This window comes from Pezoporus flaviventris, unplaced genomic scaffold, assembly GCF_033815535.1.
Source record: "Pezoporus flaviventris isolate CSIRO_AGI_PZ_B2104156 unplaced genomic scaffold, CSIRO_AGI_Pfla_v1 ptg000035l, whole genome shotgun sequence".
In the NCBI taxonomy this organism is placed as follows: domain Eukaryota; kingdom Metazoa; phylum Chordata; class Aves; order Psittaciformes; family Psittacidae; genus Pezoporus; species Pezoporus flaviventris.
Genome location: NW_026892583.1, coordinates 1,496,106 through 1,509,152, shown reverse-complemented (window position 1 = coordinate 1,509,152; position 13,047 = coordinate 1,496,106). Strand labels below are relative to the sequence as shown.

Below are 13,047 nucleotides of genomic sequence, written 5' to 3'. Positions count from 1 at the left end.
GTCACCATCTGTTGCTGAGGGCAGGGGAGTACATTAAAAGCTCAGTAGGAACTTCCGCGTATAGCTCCTTGCCAGAGTTAGCAGGAGAAGCCTACATTGTGGATCAGGATTCCAGCTTTGCTAATGACTCACCCAGTGGGTGACAGTGCACTGCTCTAGACTTCAGCTCCAGGAATCTGGGAAGTGGTACAGATTCAACAAAAACACTGCTTTAAGGTTAAATAAGCAGGAGTCAAAAAAGAAAAGATTCAAGGCAGAATCCTTTTGTGCAATTCCATGTACTACAGGGGAAGGAAGTCAATGTCTGAAAATGCTAGAATTCAGGCTATTTAATGCACTCCATCTGAAGTGTTTTGCTTTAGGAATGTGCGTTTCCTAAAGCCTATCAATAAGTGAGCAACAGAAGTCATCTGAAGTTAGAAGCAGCAACCCTAAATCTAATTAGGCAAGTGATTAAACCATGCAAGCCCAACACACCATGAGATGCTTTACCCATCAGCTAGGCTCTTCATCCCACGTTTGTGCTCATATACAAGCCTAAAGAATCACATCTGGCATTTCTGTTAGAATAATTAGGAAAGATATTTTCTCCCTATCACCCCTTCTGTAGCAGAGATGTTGTCCCACTCCATGGATTAGTAACGAAAACACTCACGAGACCAAGACCAGCAACATGTTCCACTCACCTACCAAAAAACACAACTCCCACATAGTAAACTACAGCAGTTTTCCCCAAGCCCCACTATCAGCGCTGCCCTCACACCCTCAGCACCATCTGCCAGCTCACTTGTTCCTCACACAGGAGTGCATTTACCCAACTGGCTCTAACACCCAGCACAGTTCCAATTGGACTTCTTTGCTGGAGACACTTCTGTGTTCCTCGCTCCTACACAAGGCCTTTCATCAGGGATCCTCACAGGTACTCTCTCCAAAAGGAAGTACACAGGCCAAAGCCATATAACGTGGAGCAAGAAGCTACTTTTACCTTAATGCAAACAACATAGAATCATAGAACAGTTTGGTTGGAAAGGACCTTAAAAGATCATCCTCCAATCACAGTTAGCTTTGGGGTTTAGAGGAAGCAAAGAGACCATACTACAATATTTAACTATCCCTCACATGCACCTCTATTCCTGCAGATAAACATGGCAAAGCCTGTCCATATTGCAATTCAAGTTCCCCAGTGATACCAGCTCTGCATTACTGAACTCTTCCATCCAGAATTCCACTTGAAAACTGAAAAGCATCTCTAAAAGAACAGGAAAATGGAAGTGTCAGAAGCCCCAGAGCTGGAGGTTCTGAGCCTGGTTGATGCTGAGGTTGGTGGTGCCTGCACATACACATTTAGTCTCAACAGATGCTAACACAAGCCAGAAAGGAAGTGCTGAAGCCCATCAACAGGGATGCAGCAGAACTGGAGATGGGAATCTGGACTGCTGGGCTCTAAACATTTGTTCCCCCTCTCCTCTTCTGATCAGAGAGCGCACTGTTTAATGCAGCAAGTGTTGAGCAACCCTACTAAGCAGTCCCTTTAAACAGTCAATAACATCATGTGCAAAGGAAAACACCCAAAAGAAGCAATCAAGAAGCACAAAAGAGGAGAAAACAGAGTACTGTTCACTCCTTTATAGTGTCCAGGAAGCAAAACTGTTAAGGTATGTTAGTAGCAGCAGCCTGCATAAACGATATTAGAGACTCACTAAGAACTTCAAGGTCTCAGGAGCTGCAGCCCACTGAAACACCACACAGTGCAAGCTGTGTTTTGTTACCAGAGAAAATGTAGGATGGACACTGGGAAACGTTACATTTAAAGTGGGAAAAGAACAAGCCATACACACTGAGCACAGCACTTCTGGGAAGATCAGACAGGATTAGGACACTTGCACCAGATCGCTCCCAGCTCCACATTTCAGTGCAGTAACCCTTCAGGGCTCTGCAAACAGCCATACAAGAAAGTAGATGTGCCGAGGCCAGGCTGCAAGTTTGACTTGAGCTGTCGTGATCAAGAGTTGCAAGCTAGCTAGCATGTTATCACATGTTCAGAACATCAGTTTTGGGGTTGAAACACCATGCTTTATCTCATGTAAGCGTAAAAGTGCCTGTGTAGCACCCAGAATTGAGAACAAGAAATCCCTTGCCATAGATGTGAAGTTCTTAAGATGATAAATCCCTGAATAAGTGATCCAGCTAAAGAAGAAGACATAACCAAAACTCTCCCCAAAGCTCAACGCACAGGGAAAACAGGGATTTGTGCAAAGCCTCTCCTCCCACATCCTGCAGAGCCAGCAGCGCTAAGGGAGGTTGAAACACCTCACCAACACATTGCACTGGGTTGGCTGCTCCAATCTGTAAGAGTGATTTGTGACACGATCTGTCAACTATCATTGCACATTGCCAAACACCTGCAAAGCAGGACTACACTCACTTGTGCAACAGGGACTGAAACTTACTTGCAGAAACAAGAAAGCCTTCGGGTGATGACTATTCCGTGATGCTAAGGAGCCTGAGAAATGACATCGCTTGTGAAAGCTGCTCAAAGTCACCAACAAGTTAGCACCTGGTCAGCACTAAAGTGAATGGCATTTTAATGGAGTTCTTAAATTGTCATTAAAAGCATTTACCACCTGACTTACTGCATGCAGATTGCTCCAAAAACATCATAAGGATGCGGGTCTGGTTTATAAAATGCTGTTTCCAGGGATCACAGGAAGCATAATCCCATAGATAGAGTCCAACTCAAACAATTTACAAGCACAAAATCCAGCTTCTCACTTAAAATCATGGGACGCTTTGTGTTGGAAAGGACCTTAAAGCTCATCCAGCGCCAACCCCTGCCACAGGCAGGGACACCTTCCACTAGAGCAGGTTACTCCAAGCCCCTGTGTCCAACCTGGCCTTGAACACTGCCAGGGATGGGGCAGCCACAGCTTCTCTGGGCACCCTGTGCCAGCACCAGCACCCTCACAGAGAAGAATTTGTTTCCTAAGAGCTCATCTCAATCTCCCCTCTATCAGCTTAAAGCCATTTCCCTTGTCCTGTCCCTACAGGCTCTTATCAAAAGTCCCTCTCTGTATTTCTTGTAGGTCTCCTTTACGTACTGGAAGACTGTTAGAAGGCCTGCCATACGCTATAAGGACTGTTAGATACTTCCTCTTCACGTAAGCATCACTCTTGATTCACCCAGTAAGACTATTGTTGAGGTCTCATTTAGACCTTGTTACTACCCCAGCCTTCCTAGTCAATAACTTTGGGAATCACCCCACATATTCTTAGTTTTTAAAGGACCTGACTATAGAGAACAAGTAAGTATCTACTCCACTGCTTGTGCACCCAGTTGCATACATTTTCATGCCTCCCCTTAGCGGCCCTGGTATGCAGATTGCTATTTTCAGAGGCTGGACTATATGTACTCAAATGTAACCCATGGTAAGTAAAAGCAGCCAACAAGAACAGGCAGTGTTCACCCAGCTTTGCTGCTCATGAAAGAGCCTATTGTTAGGCATTTACACAGGAAAAGCACGGTTTAAGGCTGAATAGGGGGGTTTTGTGTAGAACCAAATTCAAGCTGGAAGCAGTGGTGAGCACCATCCTGATTAATGACCTCTTCGAAGTTCTTTTTTAAGGAATCTAGAGCAAATTGCCCAGATTTGGTTATTTTTGCATGCTAGTGAATAAACTCCAAGCAGCTTAATTAAGGCAAGCTGATCTTCCCAAACATTTGTTGGCCCCAATACAACTGTACAGCTGTATTCACCACATGAGAAAGCATCATCTCTATCAGGCATTCTGTAATCACTAAATGTACGATTATTCAAGCATGCCTGTATCAAAGGCACGGGGGGAAGAGGTGGGGGATGCTTTTCTAAGCCACTCTGAGGCTTGAAAGCACACAGGATTTTACTTTGAGTGTCATCTGGCCAAATACGTGGTCAAAATAAACTCAGTTTCCAGGTCAAACATCACTTCAGTTACAGCAAGTTAGGGGGAGAAGTATTTCTCATACAAATATTTGCAGGAAATAAGAAATCCCAGTTGAAGTAACTGATATGACCAAGATGTTCGAAGTTTTAGAGTATCAGGGTCTATTCATCAGGGACTGCAGTGACAGGACAAGAGGTGATGGGTTTAAACTGAAACAGGGGAAATTCAGGTTAGATATAAGGAGAAGTTCTTTACTGTAAGGGTGGTGAGGCACTGGAATGGGCTGCCCAGGGAAGTTGTGAATGCTCCATCCCTGGTGGTGTTCAAGGCCAGGTTGGACAGAGCCTTGGGTGCCATGGTTTAGTGTGAGGTATCCCTGCCCATGGCAGGGGGTTGGAACTGGATGATCTTAAGGTCCTTTCCAACCCAAACCATTCTATGATTCTATCGGATCACTCCAACTTGTAACGTCAGTGCATCTTGAATATACAACATTGATTATTTGCATGTACCAAACCGGTCTGACCTCACATCTGACCCTGCTCTGAGCAGGGGGTTCTGAAGTCCCTCCCAGACTGAGTTACCACAGGACTTTACTTCATTTCACCAGGTTTCTGCGGGGAAAGGGCACAAAAACAAAATCATCTTCTCCAGAAAAAGGAGGCGGCTTCCTAAAATAGGAGATTGGGCAACTCTCCAAACGGGAGCTGTGACAGCAGCAGAAGGTTCCCTGCTCCAGACACAATCCAGAACACACCAAACTGTCGATGGCAGAGAGGCAAAGTGGCTGCCTGCCACCACCATCAATGGCAGGATAGGACACCCTCATCCGACCTAAGGGAATACCCTTAGGGATCACAAACCAGTGCTGCCCGTGCAGAGGAAGGCAGGGGAGCAGCCACATCTTTGCTGCATGCTTGGTGATTTCAGAATGACTCCTTACACCCTGCTCCTATCAAGCCTGTGGTTTATTTAGCTCAATTGTTTTCCAAGCAAGGGAGCTGCTATCCCTATCTCCTGCTACCAGTTCATGAGGCACAGAGCACTTGACCCTGACACTGCATTCTCTCTCAAGATGCACCCAAACGTCCCACATCAGACCAACATCCACCCAGCCTCCACCATTGTATGATGCCCAAAACCAAGCCAGATGTGAGTTATGGGGAGAGACAACCAGGAAAGCTGCATTAAGACCTGCACACGTGTTACCATATTAAAACCACAACTTTTTGCCAAAGCAGCTGCTATTTAAAGTAGTACAAATCTAATTTCTTAGAGTACATTACGGGTTCGCAGAGCTCTTCCTCAGCCTCGCATCCCCTCCTTCTAAACACCAGTGAGTTTAGAGCTTAGACAGAAGCAATTGCATAGATGCCATCAAAACCTCACTGAGAAAGCAAGGATTTGCAACTCATTTCCAGATGTATGGGGAAGAGTTAAAGAGCACTGAGGATCCCTCACAAAAAGGGGCTTTCTAGCTGCTGCAAAGTTGCTTTCTAGTTGTGCAGTCGAAAGAATGCATTGTCACAGTAATCACAGCAGTTCATTAGCATCAAACCCATTGGTTTTAGAAGAGGAAGAGGGAGGAGATGCACTTCTTCCTACAGTATAATTTAGTGATTTGCTAGTTCTCAAGGTTACCCAATGTATCTGCAACCGCCTCCATCCTCCTTCCCAAGAGGAAAGGCAATAGAGAGCCTCCCCAGCCTATTGCCACAAAGCACCTGAAGGCAAACCACCTCTGTGCTTATTCAGACTGAGAAACCCATACAACAGCTACCTGATGATGGGCACATTTCTTCATACAGTGACAGCTCGGGTCTAAGCTAGCAGACACCATCATCCTGTTTCTCCATCCTCCTGGATGTTGCATCAGAGCTCCCACTTCAGAGCAGCAGTAACAAGCACAGGGAATCCAGCTGGACTGCCAATGCTCCTTCATGCCTTGAACATCATGATCATGGCACAGGGAAACAGTAACGTCTGTAAGCCACACACAACGGCCTGCTGCTGCCTGTGCTTGTAGGGAAGCGACAGAGGACATTCCCATTGCAGTTCTCTGCTCATGGGATGTTTGAGAATGTGGCTGAGGGAAGATCCGTTGTCTGCAGGTTGTGGTTCCAGCAATAAGCTGGTATTGCATAGAACCACAGAGCGGGTTACTCAAGCACTGCCAACTCCCATGCTTGAAACAATGCAGAACAAATTGAGGCAGCAACCAAGACTTCTGTGATGCACCAGAGGTCAGCAGGCAACTGATAATACAATAACATATTCAAACCCAACATTAGGAAGTCAAAGAGGCTTTGGGTCCCCTGTGCCACCCTTATCTTTTAACTGGCACACCATTTATCTAGCTAGAAGACATGGGCCCTAATCACCTCTATATAACACTGCCACTTGTCCAAAGCATTGCTGCTGCATTTCAAGCCTATGCATGCAGGACCCATGGCACGCCCTGGGGTGATGCTGCCAAGAGCCCTGCTGGTTCACCAGCATCTCACTCATTCAATCACCCAACCCTGTGCTCAAGTACGAGTTCTGTGTCACCTGTTGAGGGTTATGGGGAACCACATCTACTACCCCAGCCCACTGGGGGCTGCTGCACCTATAGACCTGCACCCAGAGCCAGCTGCAGCCTCAGCACTCGATCCCCTCCTGCTCCCCGAGGGAAGGACCTTTGGAACCACCACCTCCTCTCTAAACTCACACCTCTTCCGCTCTGCACCTACATTTAAGGCCCATTTTATCAATTCCCAACCCGATCCTGGACTTCCCCTTCCCGCTGCCTTTGGTAGGAATAGGTCTGAGAATCCTCTTGGCCTCATCTGTCACTCTGACAGAGGAGCAATTGCTAATTCCTCATCATTCATTAATGATACAGCAGTGTCAGACTAAGATGGAAGAAACGACTGTTCCCAGCAGGATTCCTGCCACGGGGAAACGGAGAACTGAGGAAAGTTATCGCCATGCAGCCCTGCCAGAGCCCTCCTAACACCCCGTGCCGCACTTCCAGCCCTGCGTCCTGGGATGCTGTAACCGGTCAGCGGACCATCGCTCATCACCCCTTTCTCTACTGATGGCCACTGGCGCTTTGACCCGCTCCCGAAGCGCCCTCACCGGCACCATCGCCGGGCCCTGCACAACTTCCACACCGCCCCGGCTCCAGTCTCACACCGGTCCCGAACCCGGGGCGCGCTCGGCTCTGCTCGATGCCGCGGTAACAGCGGAAGGGGGGAGAGCCCCGCTCCTCCGACGGGGGGGGCGTGACGTCAGCGATGAGGTGCGCGGCCCGCGCGGAGAGGGCGGGCGCGCCAAGACCGTCCCCGCGGGAAACGGCGGCCGGGCGCGGGCGCGGGAACCGACCCCGCGGCCCCCGCTCTGCCCGAGGCGCGCCCGCCCCAGCCAACCCCGCGCGCCGGGGGCACGCACGCACGGACCCCGCGCACCCGCCGGGCCCTCACCGCCGCGGAGCCGGAGCCGGGGCCGCGCCGCGCCGCGCACCCCCTTGGGCCGGACGCGCACTCACCTGCCCAGGCGCCCAGCGCCGGCCCCACATCGGCGGCGCCGCTGCGCAGCACCCACACGCGGAAGGCCGCCAGCAGGCGGTACGAGGCGAGCGCGGCGGCGCAGGCCGTGCCCAGCGCGCCCACCCAGTAGAGCAGCGCGGCGGGCGGCAGCGCGCCCGGACCCGCCATGCCGCACAGGAGCCACGGCCGCACTGAGCCCTCCCGGCCACCGCCGGCCCGCAGCCGTCACGGCGCCCGCCCCCGCCGCGCTGCCATTGGCTGAGGGGCGCGTCAATCACCCGGTAACCGGGCAACGCGGCCGGCCCCGCCCTTTCACGGCGGAAAGGAGGGGGGGGCAGGGCGCGAGCGGCCGCACGCCCCCGTACTACTTGCGGCCTGCGCACCACGTGGTTGGCACCGCTCTCTCGCGGCCATTGGGCGGTGAGGATGGCCGTCACACGGTTGTCGTGCTCTGATTGGTCCGGCCGCCAAGGGGGCGAGCAGGATTGGTGGAAGACGGGAGCCCTCTTCCCGCCCTCGTTGACGTCATATGAGCCCATTCATAAAATGCTGAGGCTCCGCCTCTCGCAGCTGAATACGTCCACGGGCTCCCCCCCCCCCCCCCCCCCCGCCCGCAGTGCGGGGAGCGGTGGCTGGAGGAGGGGTGGGACTGGGAACAGGGACGGGAACAGGGACGGGAGCAGGGGCTGAGGCACGGACACAGCTCCCAGTGGAGGCTGGAGGGACGGGAATGCCTCAGGAACACGGGAGGTTAGGGGCAGCCTGGAGCAAGGAGTGGGTCAACCAAAGCCCAGCAGCTGCGGGGCTGGAGGGGACGGGTGGCTTTAAAAGGGGACTTTTGCAACCAGTGTCGACGTCTTTGTCCAGAGCCAGCCTTTTATAGGGTTGGTTTGACAAGGATCTGGTTACAAAGCAGCAGGGAACCTCCTCTGGATGGGGTTTTGTGAGGGGTCAGTGACAGGCGGCATGGAGAGGGGTTCCATGCGCTGCCTTGCCTTTCTCTGCCTGGGAAATGCCAGCCTGGTTTGGGTTGGAAGGGACCTTAAAGCTCACCCAGTTCCAACCCCTGCCACGGGCAGGGACCCCTTCCACTAGAGCAGCTTGCTCCAAGCCCCTGTGTCCAACCTGGCCTTGAACACTGCCAGGGATGGGGCAGCCACAGCTTCTCTGGGCACCCTGTGCCAGCGCCTCAGCACCCTCACAGGGAAGAGCTTCTGCCTAAGAGCTCATCTCAGTCTCCCCTCTGGCAGGTTAAAGCCATTCCCCTTGGCCTGTCCCTACATCCCTTGTCCCAAGCCCCTCTCCAGGTTTCCTGCAGCCCCTTTAGGCACTGGAGCTGCTCTAAGGTCTCCCTTTCAGGAGCCTTCTCTTCTCCAGGCTGACCCAGCCCAGCTCTCTCAGCCTGGCTCCAGAGCAGAGCTGCTCCAGCCCTCACAGCATCTCCGTGGCCTCCTCTGGACTTGCTCCAGCAGCTCCACATCCCTCTTGTGCTGTTGCCCCAGGGCAGGATCAGGACTGCAGGGGGGGGCTCTCAGAAGAGTGGAGCTGATCCCAGCCCTTCAGAATGCTGTAAACGGAATGGATTTACAGCTATCTACAATTTACCTCTCCTTGTCCATGCCCCTTTCACCTGCTTCACAGGCCACAGGCCATGAGCTCCTCAAAAGCAGATTAAATCCCTCAAAGGGATTACTTTTTTCTTTGGGAAGAGCCTGTTTTACACCCTACTGCAAATGCAACAGGTAAGTAGCACCCTGAGTACCCCGAGGTCCCAATCAGACTATGGTGCCATGTGGATGTGCTTACACTGGCTGGTGCAAACTCTAAGTTCTCATTTAGAACCTAGGCACTTGTATGACATCAACCACCTGATACAATGAGCTGTGTGTCCTGAGAGTATAAATGAAGGATCATTAAGTGCAAAGGGGAACAAGACCAAAGAAATTCAATGAAAACATGCTTGGATAGGTTTATCTGGTTTATTAATGTAATAAAAATAGATGTTTGTTACATTTCCTGTTACGAAATACATATATACATACAATAGCCTTTCACTCAGAGACACACAATTAATAGACATCAAAGGTTTCTCTTCATAATCCACTTGTGGAAAACAATGAAATTCATAGTGGGATTCAAACCTCACTGGATTCAGTAATACACTGCCTGCAGTGATGCAGATTAAAGGCATGAAACTATCACTCTGCAATGAGAAATGTCAAGTCACTTATTGCCTGACCCATAGGTTTATGGTTGATTTTGAGACTCTTGCTGTATGACTCTTGGTCATAACAGCAGTTGTATCAGGTCTAATGGTAGGGAGCATGGCACTGGATTTCGTTCTATTCCACAACAGGAGGCATCTATCCTCACAGTGATCTAGCTCACCTCTTCTTAATTTTCCTTAATTCCTTAAGATTAAAGTAGGAAACCTGCTTCAATCTGCATTTTTGCATGAACATTGTGTGTTGGAAAGAAACAGTGCTGCTACAGTCAGAGAAAAGAACACAGTTGATCAGAGGGAGGTTCAAGCATCACTCCTTTGGATCGCAGAGCAGTTGTAACTTGGTAGAAAGAGCAGGAGCTTGCTGTGGCTACATCCACTATTTGGTTCTGTTGGCTGTCAAAGCAGTTCTCAGAGTGTTTGCAGGGTAAGGACACACCACTGATTCTCACTCTTGTGTCTTCCAGGGGATCAGGCAATAAAGAGACAGGATACAGCAAAAGCATCTGAAAAGAGAAAAGGAACCACTTTGGCTTTAGTAAGAGATCTGCTACTGTCAGAGACAAAACAAGAGCTGATGTGACAGGGGGAGGTAACAGTAGGATGGTGAGGCACTGGCACAGGGTGCTCAGGGAAGCTGTGGCTGCCCCATCCCTGGCAGTGCTCAAGGGCAGGTTGGACACAGGCACTTGGAGCAAGCTGCTCTAGTGGAAGGTGTCCCTGCCCGTGGCAGGGGTTGGAACTGGATGAGCTTTAAGGTCCCTTCAGCCCAAACTAGTCTGGGATTCTATGATCACCAGGTCACCAGTGTCAAGAACAGAAGTGGACTGGGCAGCTGGACTGTACACAGGGGCTGGAGGAAAGGAGATGGGTGTTGGCAACGTGCTGAAGGGAGCAGGCAGCTTCCTACTGGATGTCTACGTAAGCCACACTGCAGCTCCCACAGGAATGCTGCCTATTATATAGATATTATACATGATTTTGATGGTCAGCACCAGGGAAGGAGGTATGTAAGGGCTATGAAAGATTCACTGGCCTTTGTCAGAGCCCTCCTATCTCCTATTACAACATCTACTGCCCACCCTCCTGCAGTTGTGTTGCTCCCAAGACCTGGTGCCTGAGCAGCCTTCTCATTGCAGTCAGGACACAACCTGCTCTGCTGTTCTCTCGGGGAACCAATAAATCCCTTGACAGAGCAGCACAGGAGCAGCAAGGCAGCCCTCAAGGGGTTTTTTGTGTTAAAAAATAACGCTGGTTATTCACCAGCATTGCTATTTTTTATGCTGCTCTGTTCAGAGGGAAAGGCAGTCCTCTGAGAGGCTTCATCTACATTTAGAAGATGAGTCACAGGCAGGGAAAGGGACTCACTGGAAGGGAAAGAATTATCCAAAGGTCAAGCGAGGGGTTTTGGATCTCCTGCTTACAGTCACCACACATTCCTGGGCAACAGCATATCCCCCTTTTCAAGGTGAATCCTGGTTTTCCCAAGAGCTTTGCATCTCTGTTCCCATTTCCTGCGGCAAAGCCCAAAGGAACAGACAGGCATTGTGAAGGTACTCAAGCAGCAACAAGCACACACATGTAAACAAGGATACCTTGCCCCAGAGATCTGTGTTTCCACAGCATCTTTTGTCAGTTCAGGCATGTAGTCACTTCCAGCTGACTGCAGATGCAATCTGGTTCAGGGAGGTGATGCAAGCCTCACTCAGCCCACCAGGTACATTGCTCCATCGCATGGAGGTGGCCAAACTGGATGGCAGATCACAAGAGAGACAAAAGAGAAAGGGGTTTAAGGTCCTTTCCAACCCTAACCATTATGACTCTGTGATACAGGAAAGCTAAAGCAGTAAAGACATGCATGAGGAAAAAAGCAGCAGTAAACAAACGTGGATAATAAATAAGGATGTAGAACTATAGAGTGGAAGACATTAAGAGACAAAAAGAAAGGAAAAATACAGCAGAGAGAAGTAAAATACAACAAATAGGAGATAAAAGAGCCTCTAGTAAGGAGATAACCGATTTTATTCGTTTTTTCTGTGACTTTGCTACCACGAACACCTCAGAAGCAACTGCACATCTCAAATAGACCACATCCCATGTCTCAAACATACATCCTCCTGCCCTGCTCTCCCAGTACCTGAGGAAGACATCTCTCATCGCAAACCATACTGAGGTGGATGGCCAGGGTCCCTCAGCACTGGGATCCACTCCTCATCCCAACCTGGATACTGTGCAGCAGCCCTGGGAGCGGGACAGGGATGTGTCACTTTGCTCCTGCCACTGGGAAGAGGTGTAGTCATTTGTTTCATTAAATGGCATTCTCGTACCCAGCGCTAATTTTACCCCTTTACAAAGATGTTTTCCATTCTAGCAAGACAAGTGCAGCTCCTGTACAGTCATTCTGCTCTCATGCCTCTCTTCCCATTACTCACACTTATTGCAGGAAGGCCAGATTCAGTAACGGGCCTGGCTGTTGCGGTGCTGAGCACTGCACTGCGTCTTTGCCTAAATCCATAGTCCCAAACACCCTGCCTCAGTGCACACTGAAAATACCTCAGAATGGGTCCTTCACTGTCCATCCTGCCAGGTGAAGAACTCCACAGGAACCAGCTGGACATGCCAATGAATCAGACAATCCCAGACTGGTTTGGGCTGGAAAGGACCTTAAAGCTCATCCAGCTCCAACCCCAACACCTTCCACTAGAGCAGGTTGCTCCAAGCCCCTGTGTCCAACCTGGCCTTGAACACTGCCAGGGATGGGGCAGCCACAGCTTCTCTGGGGACCCTGTGCCAGCGCCTCAGCACCCTCACAGGGAAGAGCTTCTGCCTAAGAGCTCATCTCAGTCTCCCCTCGGGCAGGTTCAAGCCATTCCCCTTGGCCTGTCCCTACAGGCCCTTGTCCAAAGCCCCTCTCCAGCTTTCCTGCAGCCCCTTTAGGCACTGGAGCTGCTCTAAGGTCTCCCCTTCAGGAGCCTTCTCTTCTCCAGGCTGACCCAGCCCAGCTCCCTCAGCCTGGCTCCAGAGCAGAGCTGCTCCTGCCCTTGCAGCATCTCCATGGCCTCCTCTGGACTCGCTCCAACAGCTCCAGGTCCCTCTTGTGCTGTTGCCCCAGGGCAGTATCAGGACTGCAGGGGGGGTTCTCCCCAGAGTGAAGGAGAAGAGGGGGAGAATCCCCTTCCCTGACCTTCTGCTCGTGTCCTTTTGATGCAGCCCAGCACACGGCTGGTTTCTGGGCTATGAGCACACAGCGCCAGGTCACATTCACCTTCATTTCTGTAGCCCTCCTCACTCCTGGCATGCTCCCCAGCAAGCAGGGGCTTGGGGATTATGTTTTAGACTCAGGCCTTGACAGCAGCAGTGTGCCGGCTCTCA

General features: G+C 50.7%; 1 protein-coding gene and 1 long non-coding RNA gene across 2 annotated transcripts in view; both read right to left on the bottom strand.

Annotated features, from left to right (window-relative positions):
* Positions 1–7,865, bottom strand: part of HSD17B12 (hydroxysteroid 17-beta dehydrogenase 12) — a 92,267-nt gene extending 84,402 nt beyond the window's left edge. The window contains 3 exon segments of the mRNA XM_061462193.1: positions 7,451–7,623; positions 7,625–7,784; positions 7,787–7,865. Coding sequence (XP_061318177.1) covers positions 7,451–7,623; positions 7,625–7,784; positions 7,787–7,865 — 412 coding nt within the window.
* Positions 7,866–9,416: 1,551 nt separating this feature from the next.
* Positions 9,417–12,806, bottom strand: LOC133273700 (uncharacterized). Its single transcript, XR_009744917.1, has 2 exons — positions 11,271–12,806; positions 9,417–10,181 (listed from the first exon to the last, which is right to left on the bottom strand). It is a non-coding gene; the product is annotated as an uncharacterized LOC133273700 (long non-coding RNA).
* Between the last annotated feature and the right edge of the window lie 241 nt (positions 12,807–13,047).